The sequence below is a fragment of the Neolamprologus brichardi genome, chromosome 16 (assembly GCF_056152115.1).
Source record: "Neolamprologus brichardi isolate AB-2024 chromosome 16, ASM5615211v1, whole genome shotgun sequence".
NCBI lineage: Eukaryota > Metazoa > Chordata > Actinopteri > Cichliformes > Cichlidae > Neolamprologus > Neolamprologus brichardi.
This window is the reverse complement of record NC_142119.1, coordinates 22331850-22346422: the sequence shown is the minus strand read 5'-3', so window position 1 is coordinate 22346422 and position 14573 is coordinate 22331850. Positions and strand designations below refer to the sequence as shown.

General features: G+C 39.7%; 1 protein-coding gene across 1 annotated transcript; it reads left to right on the top strand.

Annotated features, from left to right (window-relative positions):
* The first annotated feature begins 269 nt into the window (after positions 1–269).
* Positions 270–13845, top strand: chaf1b (chromatin assembly factor 1, subunit B). The gene is made up of 14 exons (XM_087829573.1): positions 270–325; positions 681–836; positions 3174–3306; positions 3459–3579; positions 3752–3855; positions 3942–4038; positions 5467–5551; positions 5864–5957; positions 6064–6133; positions 6231–6322; positions 6419–6578; positions 7815–8351; positions 10806–10894; positions 13263–13845. The coding sequence occupies exons 2-14, from the start codon at positions 711–713 to the stop codon at positions 13355–13357; spliced, it is 1803 nt and encodes a 600-aa protein (XP_087685699.1). The 5' UTR covers positions 270–325; positions 681–710; the 3' UTR covers positions 13358–13845.
* Positions 13846–14573: the final 728 nt, after the last annotated feature.

Below are 14573 nucleotides of genomic sequence, written 5' to 3'. Positions count from 1 at the left end.
AGTAATTGATTAGTCTCTCCCCCCCCCCCCCCCTTTTTTTTTTTTTTTTTTTTTTTTTCTTGCCTTATATTCTGTATTTCAACGTATGTTTGCACGCTTCACTAAGTCGCCGTGTCTGGTGTTTATTACATAGCAAAATGAATGAATGAAGAAACGAGGGGATGGCCAAAGATCTTTGCGGATTACGTTAGGAAAAAACAAAAAGTCAAGACTATCAATTGTCCCCGCCCTTTCCGTGTTTTTGTCCAATCACGGTAGACCGGAAGTTTTGAGAGTCTGGTACGCGGGAATTTACCAATTCTGACTGAGCTGGACAACAGAGAAGGTAAATACTGTCATGTACTTCCAGTTATCTTCGTTCAGATTAATAAGCACTTGTAATTCGTCTGCATCTATAACGGGCACGCTTCTTAGCTAACAGTAACTTAACACAAATGTTCATGTTCATGTGTTCATGTGTTTAGCCGTAAACCAGTCCAACTAACCTGCCAGTTTAACTGCTAACGTGTTAGCCAGCTGTGCTCTATATGTTAGTGTAGCCAAATGAGCGGCTTTATCAAACTGTTTTCTCTAATCAGTCTTTCAGAGTCCATTGTTGTACGTTTTGCTAACTAATGCGTTCATATGAGTTGATTGAAAACAATCTAGGTGGTGAATTTACCGTGTTTTTATCCCTTGAGGTCGGTGCCGAATATAAAAATTGAAAAGAAATGAAGGTGGTAACGTGTGAGATAGCATGGCACAACAAGGAGCCAGTGTACAGTCTGGACTTTCAGCACAGCTCAGATGGACGCATTCATCGACTGGCCACAGCTGGAGTGGACACCACAGTCAGGGTGAGTGGAGACAGCGGTCAGAACATCTGATTAACTCCCTAAGAGGTCGACGATTTTTATTTTGTTTTGTTTTTAATTAAATAAAATGTCAAATAAAGGAAAAAACAGTGATTTAGTCTATAAATGCAGCAGGATTTAGTGAGTCTCACGGATATAGAAGACGCAGGTATTTGTACCCATCAGTTGTTTTTTCTTCATTAATTGGTCATAAAAAGACTTGCCTTAAGAATAAGGACACAGAAACAGAGATAATATGGAGAAAATTTTTTTTTGTTAACTTTCTGAACAGTCCCAGTGGAGGTAGACAGAGTACAGTTGTAATTATAATCTTCCATATACTCATCATGAATGTCATGGTCATTTTGGGCTTTTAGTGATTCCTTGGGACTTTTCTTTTTCCAGGGTGAAATGATTGTACAGCGTACATCTTTAATGAGTTAAAAAAAAATAAAATAAGAATCTAGTACACAAGTATGAATTTATTCTGGATTTTCTCTAATCCAAACGTCAAAATTAAAAATGGAGGTTCAAATATATACATACACTATATACACCCTTATTAATAAACAGCAAGTTGCACCTGAACAAGATGTTTTTTGTAGCCATTAACAAGCTTCCGGTATCACTCTGGCTGGATATTTCATTGTTCTTTTTGGCACAGTTCATTTACATTGGTAGGTTTCCTGGTACAGGTCTGGCTTTTAAACATAGTCCATACATTCTGATGAGCATTGAGGTCTGGGCTTTGGGAAGGCCATTCCAAACGTTTAATGCTGGCTTGCTTTATCCTTTCTAAAACCAGTTATGGATGTGTTTTTGGTATCATTCTTCTGTTGGAACACCTGTTTTACTGCTGATTTGAGGTGAAGTTGAATAATTTGGTGGTAATTCTCCTATAAGATTCCATCTGTTAGGTAGGAGGTTCAAAGGTAAGGTAAAGTTTATCACCATGGGTTTCATCTGGTCAGAATGCAAAGAAAACAGCCAAATCATTGATTTTCCTTATGTCTTGGTTTATTTCACTTTAACTTAAAGGAAGACACACATGGACTGCTAAACTCTAAAAAAGAAAACAAGGTTGGACTTTAAATCATTAACTTGAACATAAATGTTTAAACCCAGAAGAACAAATCAAACTCACCTCAGCCGCCGCCCTATGTGGGAGTGAAAAGAGTGAGTGAAAGGGAGTGCAGTCCTTATACAATGTATGCCAGGTGAGTTTATTTAAGGCACAAAGAAATCAAGAACCAATCAGTGTTGAGAAAGTCAAGAGTGGAAACGAGGTAATGGCGGTCATGTGAGGGAGAATGAGGAAAACAGGAAACAGAATAAGAATCTTTTACTACATCATCCACTTTGTGCAATCTACCAGTACCACTTACAAAACAGCCCTGGAGCATGATGTTGCCACAACCGTGCTTAAAGTTAGTGCAGTGTTCTTGGGTTTGAAAACCTCACCATTACTCGTCCAAACAAACGTCTTTTTATTGTGACCAAAAAGCTCAATCTTTGTCTCGTCTGACCATAAAATTCTTCTCCAGAAGGCCCTCGTTCACGTGGGCATTTCAGTCAAACTTAAAGGTGTCAGTTTTGGAGCAGTGGCATCTTTCTCAGGCAGAATCCTACAATCTACATCTACAATTCTCCTTCTTAGATCTTCACAGAGTTTCTTGGATTTTGAAGGACCAGAGTGTATGTAGACTTCTGGCCACAACTGTACATTTAAGCAAGAGTTTCACTGTGCATTTGTCAGGGTGATTATTGACCTTTTGTTTACAGAGACTTTTTCAGGCCTGTTTTAGCCCTTAGAGAATGCCTCTCTTAAGGCCCATAGGCTACTGGTTAACACAACAAGTCAAAGATCCTTAGTCTGAGATCTGGAGGAGGCACGAATCCCTGGGAGGGCTGCATCAGGAAAGGCATTCTGTATAACACTCTTTGCCAAATCAGATAAGGAGAACTACTCACTGTGGTGGCCCCTTGTGACTAACAGAGCAGTCAAAAGTAGTCCTGTTTTTGTTTTTTCCTTCTCAGACACTGGTGACAGTCTCTAAGTCATGATGCACCATCAAGCAATGCGATGTTTTCATGTTTGCGTACAGCAAGGTTTTAAATTATCGAGACACGTGACATCCTTAAAGGGATGATTCACCCACAGGATCCACCTAATAGCAGTTATTTAAGTATTAAGATTTTTAATACATTTACCCTTTTTTATAACCTTTATCCTACTAAAATTAATCTGTGGACGGAGTATTGTTTGTGAAGTGCTGTATGTTGCACGGACAATTTACCGAGAAGTTTTAATGATCTCTTTTCCTAATGATGTTTTTGCAGCTGTGGCGGGTGGATGCTGGTCCAGACGGGAAGGCGGTGGTAGAGTTTCTGTCTAATCTGGCTAGACATACAAAAGCTGTCAATGTAGTGCGCTTTAGCCCCAATGGAGAGCTGCTTGCTTCAGGAGGAGATGGTATGTTCCACGTAGTAGACAGACACTTCTCAGCCTTTTTTCCATTGCAAACATGCGTGTTTCTATTTAAAAGCAACTGTTGTTTTTGTTCTCAAAACTGAACATGTTTTTTTAGGAAACAATAATAGCGGCCTTTTAACATTTTGATGTAGATGCGTTAATTCTGCTGTGGAAGCTCAACGACTCCAAGGAGCCCGAGCAGGCCTCTGTGTTTCAGGAGGATGAGGATGCTCAGCTAAACAAGGAGAGCTGGACTGTGGTCAAAACGCTTAGGTACGCTAGAACGGCAAGAGCTAATGTTTGCTAAGGTCAACTAAGTGAGACTCAGTCATAAATGGTGTTTAATTACTTTGTGTGGCATTCTGGTTGTTGAAGCTCTTATAACTATAATGCCCATGAGATGTGGTTATAGAAAGGCATTTGCTATCATCTGATTTCTTTCCAGAGGGCACATAGAGGATGTGTATGACATCTGCTGGACACGTGATGGAAACTTCATGGTGTCTGGATCTGTTGATAACACAGCTATCATGTGGGACATCAATAAAGGTTTGTGGGTGCTTACATTTTATCTGTGATGCTTTTATCTGGTGTTATTTTTGACTTTCTGTCTATTTTGTTGTTTGTGTTTTTAGGACAGAAGCTTTCTATCTTGAATGACCACAAGAGCTACGTGCAGGGGGTTACCTGGGATCCCCAAGGACAATATATTGCCACTCTCAGCTGTGATAGGTGATTCAAACATGGATTAATCTAATTTGAGAATGCTGTTCACATTCCTATATACTCACTGGCGACTTTATTAGGGACACATTACTAAGTCACCTGGTGGATCCTCTTTTAACACCAGAACTGCTTTAATTCTACATCACTTAGATTCAAGAAGGTGCCTAAAACATTCCTCAGCTGTTGACATGATGTGAGCACACAGTCGCTGCAGATTTGTCGGCTGCACGCCATTTATGTGAATCTTCTTTTCTTCTACATCGTAATGGCGCTCTATTAGATTGGGATATGGTGACTGTGGAGGCTGTTTGAGTACAGTGAACTCGGTGACTTCATCAGAAAACCAGTTTTAGATTACTTGAGCTTTGTGACATGACATGTAATCCTGTTGGGTACACTGTGTCCATAAAGCCGTGGACATGGTCAGCAACAATAGTCAGGTAGGCTATAGCATTTAAACGATGTTCAGCTGGTACTAACGAGCCCAAAGTGTGCCAAGAAAATATCCCCCACACTTTAACACCTCTATCAGCCTGAACTATTGATGCAAGGCAGGTTGGATCCATGCTTTCATGTTGTTTACACCAAAATCTGACTCTGTCATCTGCAGCACAAATTGATACTCATCAGACCACACAACATTTTTCCCAGTCTTCTATTGTCCAATTTTGGTGAGCCTGTGAGGATTTTAGCCTCAGTTTCCAGTTCTTAGCAGAGTGAAGTGACACTGTGTGTTCTTCTGCTGCTGGAGCCCATCTGCTTCAGTGGTTGAGGGATTCAGAGATGCTCTTCTGCTTACCTTAGATGTAATAAGTGGTTATTTAAGTTTGGGGTTTTTTTGCCTTCCTATCAGTCCCTTAAATCAGCGGTCCCCAACCTTTTTTGCGCCACGGACCGGTTTATGCCCGACAATATTTTCATGGACCGGCCTTTAAGATGTCGCGGATAAATACAACAAAATAAAACTAGTACCGGTACCGAAAAAAAGAAAATTTATTCATAACACACGTGAAAAGACCAAGGAAAACCGAGTAAACGATAACAAAATAATGCTAAAAACCCTGAAAACTATACATTTCACACCTGAGCCTCAACTCTCGCGGCCCGGTACCAAACGACTCACGTACCGGTCCGAGGCCCGGGGGTTTGGGACCACTGCCTTAAATCACCTTTATTCCCTATTATGAAGCTCAGTTTTCACTTCAGCACTTTTCTTGACAACGTCTTCATGCCTAAATGCACTGAGATGCTGTCATGTGATTGGCTGGTTAGATCTTTGCATTACCAAACAACTGAACAGGTGTAACTAACAAAGTGGGCAATGAGTGTAGTATTGTTCCTTATTAAATGATTGTATTTGATGTTGTGTAGGCACTGGCATTGATGTGTCAGCACGCTGATGCTCGGAATGTTTTTGTTTCTCCTCCCATTCAGGGTGCTTCGTGTGTACGGCACTCACACCAAGAAGAAGGCCTTCAGTATCAGTAAAATGAGCTCTGGGCCGCTTGCAGAAGGAGAGGTCAGTCGTGCTTCTTTTTACAAACTTTCTTCAATGTCTTAGTTACTTTTTTCCAATCATTTTTATTAGCACCAGTCTGGTCTCTCATAAATCTGAAATTCTGAGAAATCTGTGTTTCATCCAAGCTGATAGTTGCATGAGCCACAATACCTCTCTTCTTAACTTTGCAAAAGGTGTTTTGAGGTTTTTCCTGCTTGTGTTATTCTTATTCCTTAACCTGCTCTTTAACAAGTTTATAAAACCAAATACAAGAAATTAAATGCTCTACCAAACTGTCCAGAGCGAGTTAGAACTGTTACGTGACCTTTTCAGGTGAAGCAGTACAGGATGTTCCACGATGACAGCATGAGGTCTTTCTTTCGCCGTCTCTCATTCACACCAGACGGATCATTCCTGCTTGCTCCCGGTAAACACAAAGCATGTTTTTTTTACTGGTGAAATCTTGTGTTCTAACAGTGCAGCATTTTTTTTCTAATTTTGCCTCGCTGTTGTCTGCTTCTTTGAAACCTCAGCTGGATGCGTGGAGATAGGAGAAAACATCATGAATACCACCTACATCTTTTCCAGGAAGGGTCTAAAGAGGTATCTTTTGTGGCCTGTTATTTTATTTACACCCTATTCAGAGTCTGTTAAAGTTTAATAATCGGTGTATATAAATATCTTTCTGTGTGTTTTTTAGGCCTGTTGCTCACTTGCCGTGCCCATCTAAGGCTACACTGGCTGTGCGCTGCTGCCCTGTCTACTTTGAACTGAGGACAAAAAAAGGAGAAGGCAAGGACATTCAAGCAAGACTGATTATTTCGGACTAGTTTTCTTTTCTTGTGTTGTGTTCTTCGTGTCACTCCCATTCCCATTTCTTCCCTACAGACGGTATTGTCCAGGCTCTTCCCAACGTATTCCAGCTGCCGTACCGTATGGTGTTTGCCGTGGCCTCTGAGGATTCAATCCTGTTGTATGACACGCAGCAGAAACTTCCATTTGGCCTTGTGTCCAACATCCACTACCACACACTCAGTGATCTCACATGGTAAACTTTCTTTTTAGCTGTTTTAGCACAGGTATCTGTATTTAACTTTTCAAAAGCAAAAGATAGTCATTCATCTAATAAAGACTACAGGAAGATATGATAATGTGCACACAAAAAAGTAATATGTATTTACTTATTTGTTAAAGTCAGCCAAATCTGTATATTATTTACTTCTTTTGAGTAAAGCCTGATTTTCTTAAAGGAATATTTTGTCTTACAGACAGTTTTTAATTGAAAATACAAAACAACACAGCAATACATAAAAGCAGATAATCTGTACTCACAGAACATACACTTTGAGGTTATAAAGTACAAAACTTCATGCCATTGCCATCAAAACCACAGAAATCAGCAAAATTCATCTTTTATATGTTGGCTGCAGCAATTGGAATAAAAGACCTTTATTTGTCACCATGATAAAGGGAAAGCTTTCACCTCTTGGAAGCCAATATAGAGGGGGGTAAAGGGTAGCGATGCCATGTGAAACATTTGCCTTATAATAAAATGCGCCTAATTTGTCTTATGAGCTCCAGTAGATGTGCTTGCTTTGTCGACAGGCTTCGTTCAGATACATAAGCCATGTATTCCTCACCCAGAATATAGCTAGCATAAAGGTGGAATTTGGCGAGTGTTACTAAAGAACATGACTGGCTCAAATTGATGACTCCTGCTATTCAGTTATTCGCCTGAAGATGCTTTATATTGTAAGATACAGTAGGAAGGAAAAACTCTCTTTTAACAGGAAGAAACAGGAGCCAGAGTTTTATACGTGCTGATGAGTGAAAGTTGAGTGAAGAAAAAACATTCAGTGCATCAATATCTAGTCAAATGTGATGGACAAACAAAATTTTGAAAGATTTTTCTCCTTAAAGTTATACTTCTCCCACCACCTTTGCTGCATCTCTGCTGCTATCTATGGGCTAAATTATCAGTGACTAAATGTTAGTTCACCCACTGCAGCACAATACTGCAAACTACCCAGTTTAGCCTGAACTTAGAGTCCAGCATAAGCTTTAGATAACATGAAGTTATCAGTTAATTTGTTGCTAAAGACATGATCAAACTTAAATAATTTCTTACAGTCAGTCTTACATTTAATAACCTGAAAGCTTGTAACTTTGTGAGCATTCCTTAGTCTGAAAATGATATTTTATGTGTGGGTTTATGCCCATGAAATAGAGAGGTGGATGGTAAACTGTAAATGTTTTACCATTAAGCAGACTTTATCCCTTGCAGGTCCCGTGATGGTTCCTTCCTGGCTGTGTCCTCCACAGACGGTTACTGCTCCTTCCTGTCATTCTCTCCTGGGGAGCTGGGCACTCCACTGAAAGAGCCACCCACCCTGGAGGTCTTTGTCCCAAGCAGTGGTGTTGAGAAAAAAGGCAAGAAGGCATCATTGGCCAAAGGCTCATCTCCTATATCCCAGCCGTCACCCTCAGCCTCACCTGCCACATCCCAAGCTAACCAGGGCAAAGACGCCCCCTCTCTAACCTCCCCAGAGGAGAAGAAGAGCACCCCTCGTGCCAACTCCAAACCTCAGCCCCGCAGGATCACCCTCAACACCCTTGAGGGATGGGGAAAGCCCACTACTCCTAAAGCCACGGCCTCTGCAGCACCTCAGTCCTCAAAATCTGGGAGCACAAGCGCCCCTTCCACTCCCCAACCACGTGTAACCCCCCTCTCTCCATCCACACCAAAAGTCCTCAACAGTGCCAATACTCCTGGGCCCGCAACACCTAAGAGTGCTGCCACATCAAAAGGGCCCACTCCGAGGTAAATATTAGAGCAGCTGTCTTTGTGATTCTGTCAGGTGGCAGAAAGTAAAACGGGTAAATAATGATGTACTTAGTACGGGTATGTTTTTATTTCTTTTGTATGCAAGTTGTTTTCTCGTGTAGCTGCCAATAGAAATTCAAAGCCGTTTCATTCAGTCTTTAAAAAAGAAAGTGCTTCACACCCTCAACTTTCAAAAATGTAAAAGTTTAATAGTCATTTTATTTAAAAAAAAAAAAAAAAAATTAATTGCTGAAAGGGAAAGTATTGTACTCATTTCAGGCTCCACTTGGTCTCTTTGACAATAGGTTTTCACTATTATTCACAGTTCACAATAAGCCATATTTGTCTGAAACAAGCTGTTTTAGCTCGTTTGTCCTTAGACAACTTTCCTCTGTCTGCCTCTTACAAACAGAAGTTTTTGTGAAAACAGAATCGTGTGCCTGAATTTACCAGATTAAGGTTATCTACTACTAAGGTTATCTATGACATCATACAGTTTCAAAAGTAGAAAAAACAGTCTGAAACAGAGTTTACAACAGTGTGTTCCCTGAGGCTCTCAGGAAGCCTTGTACATATTGGTATTAGTATAAACAGACACTTTACAACTGCTGCTTTTATACATGTAGACACAGTCAAGAGAGTGACAACTAAAGCTCAAACCAAGCATAAGAATGGTGAGGAAAGAGGATTCAAGTGGTCTTTAACATGGCGTCGTTATGCCAAATGGGCTGGTTTGAGTATTTCAGAAACTGCTGGTCTGTTGAGATTTTCCTGCACAACAACTGGGTGAAAATTGCCTTGTTGATGTCAGAGATCAGTGGAGAATGACCAGCTTACTTCAAGTTGAATGGAAGGCAACAGTAACTCAAATAGAAGCTCTGTGCAAACAAGGTATCAAGACAAGCATCTCTGAATACACAACACCTTAAACCTTAAGTGGATGGGCTACAGTAGCAGAAAACCACACCAGCTGCCACTGCTGTCTGCTACGAACAGGAAACTGAAGCTACAGGTCACACAGGCTGATCAAAATTCAGCAATGGAAGCTTGGTAAAATATGCCTTGAGTCATTTGGATGGATTGTTTGCTGTAAACAACATGGAAGCACCGATCATTCCTGTCTTTTATCATTGGTTCAAGGTGGTGTTTGTGGTGTAATCATGTGGAGGCCTATATTCTTGACATATTTGGGTCCTTAAGAGCAACTGAGCATTGTTTATATGCTGCAGCCTACCTGGTTAGTACTGATGCTAACCATGCCCATTCTGTTGTGACCACAGTGACTTCTAATTGGCTGCTTTCAGCAGGACAACGCACCATGTCACAAAGCTCACATCGTTTCAAACTAATTTCTTGAACTTGACATGAGTTTACTCAAATGGCCTTCACAGTCCACAGATCTTAGTTTAATCTGAGCACCTTTGGTATGTGGTGGAACGGATGATTGATAAATCTGCAGCAGCTGTGTGACTTCTATCACGTATCAGGCCTTTTCTGAAAGCACAAGTTGGTCCTAGCAATGTGTACCTAATGAAGTGTCCCACAAGTGTATGTGGGGGAAAAAAGGAAATCAAAAAACAGCTCCTTAAAGAAAGTACTTATATGCTTGTACATATAATTTGTGAATGTTTTTTTTTGACAGTAAAGTTTTAAACAAAAGCATCTTTCAAATCCATGTTCCACAGTTTATTAGGAGTTGTGTCTAAAAATTAGTTATGAGGATGTTCGTCTCCAATTTTGAATATTATTCAAATATATTTTACAGGAAAGGGAAACTTGCTGAAACCCACTTGATGGATCTAGAAACACAGTAGAATTATTCATTAAGCATGTAATGTAGAGATAATAAGTGTTGTTTGTGCAGCAGCAGCGTTAAAGCTTCACTGTGAGTATTAAAGCTTCTTTTTAGATGCAGCGTGGCGCGTGTGAAGAGTGCAGTTTGCACTAAACTACAGCATATGCTAATTTATGGAAATATATGATCTATTCAAATCTTTGACCGGACTCGTATTGACTACATCTACGCTCCTAGCCCCCTTGAATGCAGTTTGTGTTTTCAGAGTGTGAAAAGTAAGGAAACACTGTGCTCTTTATAGTGTATAATATGCCTTCTTTTGAATAAGTTAAGAGAAATATAAATAGCTCTATTTGCTGTGTGAGGTTTTTGTCGGTTAATATGTGCCCAGCACCTGCAGTGTGAACAAAGCCCTGTCTGGTATGAGGGATTCGTTGGACCCCCCACTGACTACAAAATAATAATCACTCTGTTAGACTGCTGGCAGACAATAGCAGGCCTGTGCATGCTTTTGTGTACCCCCCTTTTCACATCTGTAACTTAGAACGTTTGACTAATTTTCACTGTTGGGCAACAACAAAACAAAAGACGATAAATACACGTTTTGTTGCTTTGAGGTATTTTCAGCATTGCTACTTTTTTCTCTTTGTTTGCAGGAGAGTATCTTTGACTCCCCTTGCACCGCGGTCTCCAGCTGTTGGCTCACTTCTCAGCCCTCTCTCCTCCACGGAAAAGGCCAAACACGGTTAGTGAGGTTTTGGCCGTCTTTTTTAATGCTGAACTTTCCACGATAATCAACTTTTATAATGGAGAATCGAGTGAGATGCTTACTATTATTCACACAAATTCCTTTAACCTACGCTTTCATTTCAAGTGCTTGCTGTAAGATTTTCTCAACTAAAATCATTAAAAATGAAAACTTCTGTATCCCTCACAGCAAACTACACAAAATTATTATTATTGCTTTAGGTGGCAAGAACCCAGGGATTGTTGTGGCCCTCCCTAGACTGAGTGATAGTAGCAACAACTTGTCTTATCCTATGTTTATATCAGTGGATGTTATTGTGCCTTTATTACAGTACCATATTTTAGTAATTCCAACTTGGATTACCTCTTTATGTACACGCTCTTATAGCAAGCTTGTAGCAAGTTATGGATTTGTACTAGAGTTTAGAAAATATATATATTTTTGAAGATCTATTTCACCTTGAGTCTTTTTGTAGCTTAAATTGTGTTTACTGACATCTCTGACTATGACATAGCTATAGATGCATTCAAAGAAGCAGGAAACAAAAGCAGTCAGACAGGTTGCAAACAAGCCAGCAGCATAGTTTGATTAGATGAACATCAAAGTAAGCAAACCTGAAAGGGCTATATTAATTCTTCAGTGCTAAACTTTTGGTCTGTTTGATACATTTTAGCCCATTCTTCTTTATGTTGCTTCAGTTCACTGAAGTTTTCAGGAATTTATTTATGCATATCTCTCTTAAAGTAGTTACGACTGACTGGACCATTGAGCTGTGCTTAGGATCTTTGTCCTTTTGCACGAAGCCTTTTAGCCAAGCTTTAGATGTGAGACACAAGGCCTCACATTTGATGCTTTGGTATACAGAGGAGTTCATGGTTGACTCGATGACTGCAAGGTGCCCAGGTCAGTGTACTATGAAACAAGTTCAATATACCCAGGATATCTTTTTGTTAACGGGATTTACCCAAACATTCAGTTATACAAAGCTGGTTATCAACTCCCAAATCAGGGAGTTTTTCAATGTAGTTATGATCAGTCACACTGATTATTTTGCTGCTTTTACAAGGAACTATAATTTTAGAAAAATATGAAAAGGTTATATGCATGAAACAGAATGCACTTAACCCTGCACTGTAACCTTCCAGGTAACCTCCCAAGAAATGTGCCTACACGTTAGGTCGACACCATTTGATTGGCGTGGAAGGCGTAAATTATGACGTAGATCTTCCACTGAAGCGTTTCTCTTATTAACGAGCAATAATAAATATTCAAAAGAAGCTCCACCTCTTTGCAGTGTGTAAACAGACTCGAGCTCCACATTAAACTGGGCCACCATCATTATCTCTGCTGCTGTTGTGGTATCAGTGTGCATGTGCTTAATGTCAAACTTTTTATTCACACACTGAACCTAAATGCATTTGTATTGCAGGTCTGTTTTTAGTCGCAAATGTGGTTTGCGTTTCCATGGTGACCATGATGTGCTACAGAGCCCTAAACAGTTATTTAAATTTCACAACTCTATCATTAAGACATGGGAGAATCTGATGGGCTCATAATTGAGTATTTCATTAATTAATGTTCAGATTTATTTATTTATTTTCAGCGTTGTTTTTTTATTTTATTTTTTTATTCTTGCACCTTCAGCCCTGATGGTGTTTAATGTACAAAACCCCCCAAAACATCATGCAGTGCAGAAAACCCAGAATTAACGCCAAAGTCCTGCTTTCTAGTAGCAGATCATGGCAGGGCTCGCAAAATCGCTAGCCCGACGTCCCAGGGCTAGCGACCAAAATCTATCTCAGCCCCCCGGATTTTGCGAGCCCTGCATGGGGGTGCCAAAGAAGCCCAAATCACTACCCCTCGAACACCGTGGTTCACAGTTTGCACAAGGTGTTTACGCTGATATGCTGTGCTTTCACCAAACATCTCCATTATTGTCAAATCAAACTTTAGGTATCATGTTCTTTTTAGAGAGAAGAGGCTCATTTTCATTGTTTCATTCCAAATCAGTCTTTTTTAATTGCATTGTCATAAGTCTGAGACGTAGCTCTTGAGCATTGCATAGTCTTGAGTTGAATTTGCTGCGGTACGAGGAAGATTGTGGCATTGCGTTAACACATATCTGAATCCTCCAGACCAGCAAACTGCTAGAACTTGTGCTCACACTTGCTGAAAAATGATTTGGTACATTTGATTGGAATTACCTGGCTACTACTTAGCCTCTTAATTCCTATGCAAGCAGTAAAGGTGAGCTTACGTTTTTTTCACAGGACTGGGGAAATGTTGTTTTTCGCATGACTGTACACGCAGCAGAAGATCAGACAGAAACAGGCTATGACGTGTAACCTTCTTTTTATTTCACCAGATCGTCCTTCTCCTCCCACTGATCCTGTGTGCCAGCCTCCAGAATCTAAACGACCCAAGACCACCCAAGAAAAGACCAGCGTCACCAAGGAGTAGAATAAACTGAGAAAAGTGTGGTGCTGTAAAATAAGACTAGAGTACATAAAGCAGAATGGAAGTTGAAGATGCATCACCAAAAGAGCACTGAGGCTCCACATGAATTCAGTGTTGTGTGCAATAGCATTGCCTTTGCGTCATATTGATCTTAGCGACTGGAGCTTTACATTTCACTTTATGTACTCAGTTTATGTCCTTTAGTCTTTTTTTAAAGGTGTTTTGTATCATACAATAAACAAGTAATGAGTTAATTGTATTATATTTGTGTTGTGTGAAATTTAAAAGCTTGAGTCAAGTTGTTTCACTTCTCCAGAACATGATTGTGAAGAGAAAACTGTGTAGAAGACAATAACAAGCACTTGAAGGGTTTTGACTTTGTGTGAGCTTTGAGTTTATATAGCATGCTGAAGACTTTGGTTGAATAGGGTGACTTCTGTTGTTAAGCATTTGCATTTTCTTATTGTCTAATAAAAGATGTTTGATATAAAGTGCAAGTTCTGGTGGTTTATCACATGGTAGCTAAATACCATAAATAAGCAGGTAATAATTAAGGAAAAAAATTTACCTAATAGTAATTACCTGACAGAAGTGAGGTCAAAGTGATTTGAAGGTGGGCGGTTACATTTTTTTTTTTTTTTAAATCCCCGCTATTGTAACGTTAATCTCCCTTTCTTTGCATTGCTAATAACATTTTAACCATATTTGTTATTTCTATTGTGCCCTTCATGTTAACATGTCAGTTTACTGATATCAATTGCCATGGTCTAAATTGTGCATTATCAGTGCTGTCAGTAATAAACCTTTTGAGTTATAAAAACAATTCTTCATTCATTACCCTAAAGCAACAGTCTTTACAAATTCACCCATCATCATCTCCAAGCTCTATTAAATTAATTAATGATGCTGTACTTCAGTGTAACAATCTTTGAAAAGTCGATGGAAGCACCAAAATTTGTGTTTGTCTCTCTAGTGCCATCCATCCAAAAAAATCCCATTGCACACTTGGAAAATTCCAGATTTTCTATTAAAAGCATCGTTTCCCTTTTAGGAAGTAGTTTTACTGCAGAACCACTGGTTCATTTTCAGAGGTTTTACTCTGGAGTTTTATGTTTTTGGTAGCAGGGAAGTCAGTTTACAACTTTACTGTTTTTGTCTTCATTTCTACTGTAAAACACCAGATAAGTGCATTGACATATTTATTATGACAGTATATGAA